General features: G+C 37.6%; 1 protein-coding gene across 1 annotated transcript; it reads left to right on the top strand.

Moving 5' to 3' along the window:
- The first annotated feature begins 273 nt into the window (after positions 1 to 273).
- LOC141777333 (E3 ubiquitin-protein ligase TRIM39-like) lies at positions 274 to 1,758 on the top strand. Its single transcript, XM_074651498.1, has one exon. It carries the CDS (start codon positions 280 to 282, stop codon positions 1,663 to 1,665), a length of 1,386 nt encoding a protein of 461 aa, XP_074507599.1. The 5' UTR covers positions 274 to 279; the 3' UTR covers positions 1,666 to 1,758.
- The last annotated feature ends 4,242 nt before the right edge of the window (positions 1,759 to 6,000 follow it).

Genomic DNA, 6,000 nt, shown 5'->3' with positions numbered 1-6,000 from the left:
CACTAAAGAGAGTCACACAGACTGAAAACCAGACGATCAGATTCACCTTCAGAACAAACTAACAACTTCATCTGAGTGAGTTCATCTACAGGAGAGAAAAGTGGAAAACTACATCACTGCTGCTTCAACCTGCTGACGCTCCACACACTGAAGGTGAGTTTGACTAAAAACACGACTCAAAGTGAAAGTAAATGTCAGTGAAGCTAGTAGAGGAGGGAGGGGAGCCATGACTGACTGTACTTTCTGTCTGCTGTGTTTTCAGCTTCACTCAGAGACTAAATGGCTTCCAGATTAGAGGAGGATTTCTGCTGTCCGGTCTGTCATGACGTCTTTAGAGATCCTGTTCTCCTGCCATGTAGCCACAGCTTCTGTAAAGACTGTCTGAACAGCTGGTGGAGAGAGAAGCAGACACGCGAATGTCCAATTTGTAAGAGAAAATCTTCAATGGACCGACCTTTAAACCTGGCCTTAAAGAACCTGTGTGAGGACTTCTTACAGGAGAGAGACCAGAGAGCTTCAGAGGCTCTCTGCAGTCTGCACTCTGAGAAACTCAAACTCTTCTGTCTGGACCATCAGCAGCCAGTGTGTCTCGTCTGCAGAGATTCAGAAAAACACACCAACCACAGATTCAGACCCATCGATGAAGCTGCACGACAACACAAGAAGACACTTCAGGAAACTCTGGAGCCCTTAAAGGAGAAGTTAAAGGTTTTTGAACAAGTTAAAGTGAAGTCTGATCAAACAGCAAAACACATGAAGGTCCAGGTCCGGAGCACAGAGAGGAAGATTAAGGAGCAGTTTAAGAAGCTTCACCAGTTTCTAGAAGAGGAAGAGGAGACCAGGATCTCTGCTCTGAGGGAGGAAGAGGAGCAGAAGAGTCAGATGATGAAGGAGAAGATGGAGGCTCTGAGCAGAGAGATAGCAGCTCTTTCAGACACACTCAGAGCCACAGAGGAGGAGCTGAGAGCTGAAGACGTCTCATTCCTGCACAACTACAAGGCTGCAGTGGAAAGAGTCCAGCAGCGCCCCCTGCTGGAGGATCCACAGCTGCTCTCAGGAGCTCTGATAGACGAGGCCAAACACCTGGGCAACCTGACCTTCAACATCTGGAACAAGATGAAGGAGATGGTCTCCTACACTCCTCTGATTCTGGATCCAAACACTGCTCATCCAAAACTCATCCTGTCTGAAGATCTGACCAGTGTGAGACGAGGAGAGGAACAGCAGCTTCCTGATAATCCAGAGAGGTTTGATGACTACATCTCTGTCCTGGGCTCTGAGGGCTTTAACTCTGGGACTCACAGCTGGGATGTCGAGGTTGGAGACAGTACAGGCTGGTTACTGGGTGTGTTAGCAGAGTCTGTCCAGAGGAAGGGATTCATACAGTCTGGATTATGGGGAATAGGGTTCTCTAAAGGTAAATACTCAGCATGGTTAATACCAGCTCCACCCACTGATCTCAGAGTCCAGAAGAAGCTCCAGAGGATCAGAGTGAATCTGGACTGGAACAGAGGAAAGCTGTCGTTCTCTGATCCAGATACTAACACACACATACACACCTTCACACACACTTTCACTGAGAAGCTGTTTCCATTCATTCTCACTGTGGATAAACTGAATATATTACCACTGAAGGTCTGTGTGACAGTGGAGCAGAGCAGTTAAAGAGGATGATTATATTCATCATGTTGTTTGTTTCTTAATGGGAAAGTCACTGAATTTAACCTCTTAACCTGCACCTGTCCTCCTGCTGACTCATTATTCCAAAGAGATGTTCATTTATATGTAAAATTATTTCATTTAGTTTCTGATCTTCATGTTTGGTTTGTTTAGCCTTTTCTTTTTTATCGATACTGTTTCATTTTAGATTGTTCATCTTGATTCCTGCTGCAGTGCCTGTTCGGAGCTCGTGCCCCTTGCTTGGCCCCCAGATGTGCTGCTTGCAGTACATTAAAATCAATGTTTAATTACATGAAATGTTTACAATATGTACGATATAGACATATGATATTATCCAAAATATATGTACAAGTTTCTATTTGATGTCATGAAGACAAGATGACTGAATGAAATCACAGTTTAGTCAGAGGAGTAGTCGTTTTATTTAAGGTGGACATGTCAGTTTTAAGGTGGATTTATCAGTTTAGGTTCAGACTCTATGTAATGTTGGTGATTTAAGAACAGGAAAACAAATATAAAGATCAGAGAATAAGTGAAATGACTACATACGAAGAGATAGACAATAAACTTACACTGAAAACAAAAACTAATTTGTCGCAAATAAATCCCAACGAAAATAAAATAAAAACAATTTAAAAGGTTCCAAATCAGCAGTAAGTGAAAGTAACATCTCCATTTACAACGGCTGATGAGAATGTAATTAGTTCTGCAGGTGTTTAAACCAATGTCTTGGGACAAATTGAAATGTTGATGGAGCTAGATGAAAAGTCAGTTATTATAGTTATTATAATTCATCCTGAGGGGAACATGAATGTTTCTAGAACATTTCATGTCCATCCATTTAATAGTTGTTGAGATATTTTAGTCTGGACCAAAGTGGTGGACCGACAGAACTGATCAATCATAATGAACTGTGAAGGCTGCTTTAGTGGTGAAATGTTAACAAAGTTAAGAGAACAGCTTTTACAAGACGGTCGTGTCTAGAAGCCCCCGAGTCACGAAAACTCTCACGAGACTCGCTGCCAGATGACCTTTCCTGACCTTAACTGTTCAAGGTCAATACCTAACCCAAGGAGGGTGAAAATAGGAGATGTCACGCGTCATCATCGCGTCATATCATTGGGGATAAACACATGCAGTAAAATCTGGTCTTCACTCGCCGAAATTGAGCCAATAGCAACGAATTACTACAGCTCCAGTTACACTGTTTGATTTTGTTGATCATGATCTCCTAAAATTTAATCTTTACCAAATAGGGGTTAATGGAAAATTCTATCAAGCCGTTAACTCTTTATATAGGGCACCTGTTGCTTGTGTGAAAGTGAATGAATATCATACAGAAATGTTTCCGACGCCCTCTGGTGTTAAGCAAGGTGATATTTTATCACCAACATTATTTGCTGTTTTTATTAATGATCTGGCGAGAGAGATAAAGCAGCTGGGGAAAGGGGTTTTATGTGGCCATGTACTTTTAAACATTCTTCTTTATGCTCATGATATTATTTTACTGTTAAGAGAATGAGGAAGATTTAGAAGCAATGCTGACATGTGTTGATGGATGGTGTAAAAAGTGGAGATTTTATATCAATAAAAAAAAACAAAAAACAAGGCATTTTGGAAAACCAGGTAGAGAAAGGAGTAGTTTTCAGTTTTGCGTTGGTGAGAAACAACTTGAGTTTACAGATAAATAGAAGTATCTTGGCTTTCTTTAGATGATAGTATGTCTTGTTTACATGGTGCATCAGTTCTAGCAGACTCAGCAAGTAGAGCATTGGGGGGTTTATAGGTAAAACTAAAATGATGAGCGATATGGGTTATTCTACATATTCCAAACTGTATCAAACATGTGTTTGTCCTGTCTGTCCTGACTTTGCCAATATTGTGAACTAAATGAGGTTGAGAACGAAATTAATTTCATTATATTTTGTCCTTTGTATCATGATTTACGACAAATATTATTTAAAAAAGTTCATGTTCCTGGTTTAGATTTGATAGGTATGGAGACTGGAGCCTTAATTGAATATCTTTTTTATAATGTTTTTGCATTTGCTGAATTTCTTTCTAAAGCATGGGACAGGAGAAGAAAAGCAACATACAATAGATAAATTCCTCCGACTCTGATGCCTTTTTTTGTCATTACTGGATGTGTGTATGTGTCTTGTGCTTAGGGGGCTGTGATTGTATATCTGTGACTGTTTATGTGTTGTGTTTTCATTGTGGGATGTATCCTGGAGCATTATTTGTGGGAGGTTCACGTGTGCGATTATGTCTGGATGATGTTTAATTTTCTGTTTGGATGATGCTGGTGTATTGTGCTGTTAGATGATGGTGGTCTAACATGCTGGGATGTTTGTTTGTTTTGTTGTTTGTTAATGTGTCTAAATAATCCCATGAGGGATGGGTAATGTAAATGACCAGACATGAAAATAAATGATTCATTCATTCATTCATTCATTTATTCATACACTGCACATGTGTCATACCCCATAGCTCACGACCGTGTCCCAGCCTCTTTAAATAAGCCTTGGCCTAACCTTAACTATCTCGCAAGAGTTTCACAACTTGGAGGTTACCTTCTAGACACAACCAAAATTCTACAAAGCTACAAACTGGAACTAAAAGATAACTGACACCACAGTGTAAAAGTGATGCAATAGCTCGATACACAGGCTCAGACAGGGAGGCTGAAGACTATCAGATGAAAGCATCTCCTTTATTAATATTCCTTAATTTCCCTGAATGAATCATATCAAACGACTGACTGGAACTGAATTGGAACATATTGTCTTTACTTCATACTGTATAATCCACAAATGATGAGAAGCGATGGCATGACTTTAGTGTAACACTTCATTTTACAGGTCCGCAAATATCATGGTAATTAGGTGATAATTAGCAAATAACCTTTGGAATTACTGCCAAATTACCCCAATATTTACCTCAAAATTCATTAAAAATTACTTTATTATAAACATTATTTAATAATTATATTTCGCTATTTCCCAATAGCTGGTAATTTATTGAATATATTTCCAGGAAAATAATACAAAGTTAATTGATGTGCTTTATTTCCACGTCTGCTGGTAAATAGATGATAATTAGCAAATAACATTAAAAAACTCCCTGAATCATGACATCAGCTACCAGGTTACATTTGTGTAATCAATAAGTCACACAATGGTGAGATTTGTGTCTGATCAGAAGTGTCTTCTATTAGTTTTGGTTTTCCACCTCCGATGAAGAGCAGCACACAGCCACTTCTCAAGCCTGAGGGCACTATTTTAACCATTATATGCTATTGTAGCATATAATTATTAAATAATGTTTATAATAAAGTAATTTTTGATAGATTTTGAGGTACATTTTGGGGTAATTTAGCAGTAATTCCAAAGAAATTTCAAATAGGTTAATTGCTAATTATCACCTAATTACCATGAAATGTGCAGACCTGTAAAATGACGTGTTACCGACTTTAGTTTAACATCTTTAATTTCAGCAGCTAAACTGCAGTCTGGAGGTCTTTTTAAATGTTGTGTAATGAGGAGAAGAACCTGCAGCAGGACTTCTTTTGATGATGTTTTATCACCATCTGCTGATCAAAGTGTGTTCAACTGAACAGGATTAAAATATCTGTATAATAATTGTTACATGTTCAATTCATATTTATATAATTTGATGAACATTTCACCACAATTGTTTAACTTCAATCATATTATTATCCTCAATATTATTATTATTAATAAGGTTTTATTTTTTTATCTGGTGCTTAATTTAATTTATTTTCAATTTATACTAATCCATATAAATACACATTCCAAATATACTGTAACTACTATGAAACTTTGATTTGGATAATCAGAAAACAGCACTATTGGTTTTGCATTACATTACATTTATGCACACTGGTTTAATAGCTTTCTAAATGTGATGTTTTATTATCTGCATATGGGTCTATATTTTTCTACTCATAACTGTTCTTGTCTTCCTTTGATATTCTCGTGCTGCTGTAAAGCTAAATTCCCCTCCTGGGATCAATATTGTTTATTGTCTTTACTTAGTATTAATATTATTTAACATGCATATCAGATTACAGCTGATTTTTAGTTCATTAAAGATTCTTCTGAAAACATCCCTTTTTCAGAAGTCTGTTTTTATTTCATATTTTTTCTGAATGACACTTTTATTCATAATGTCTCTTTTCACAACAGCTGCGTTGTCACTAGTCACCGCCCCCCTCCATCCTCAGACAATAACAATAAAGGAGAAAAATACCTTCATGAAACAAAAACAGACTTTTGAAAAAGATTATTAAAATAAATA

Source organism: Sebastes fasciatus, chromosome 1 (genome assembly GCF_043250625.1).
Source record: "Sebastes fasciatus isolate fSebFas1 chromosome 1, fSebFas1.pri, whole genome shotgun sequence".
Taxonomy (NCBI): Eukaryota; Metazoa; Chordata; class Actinopteri; order Perciformes; family Sebastidae; genus Sebastes; species Sebastes fasciatus.
Note: the sequence above shows the minus strand (reverse complement) of the source record. Positions and strands in the feature narration are given on the sequence as shown.

What these genes read in the sequence shown, in the direction of transcription:
- LOC141777333 (XM_074651498.1), top strand. Translation starts at nt 280, where the DNA reads ATGGCTTCCAGATTAGAGGAGGATTTCTGCTGTCCGGTCTGTCATGAC.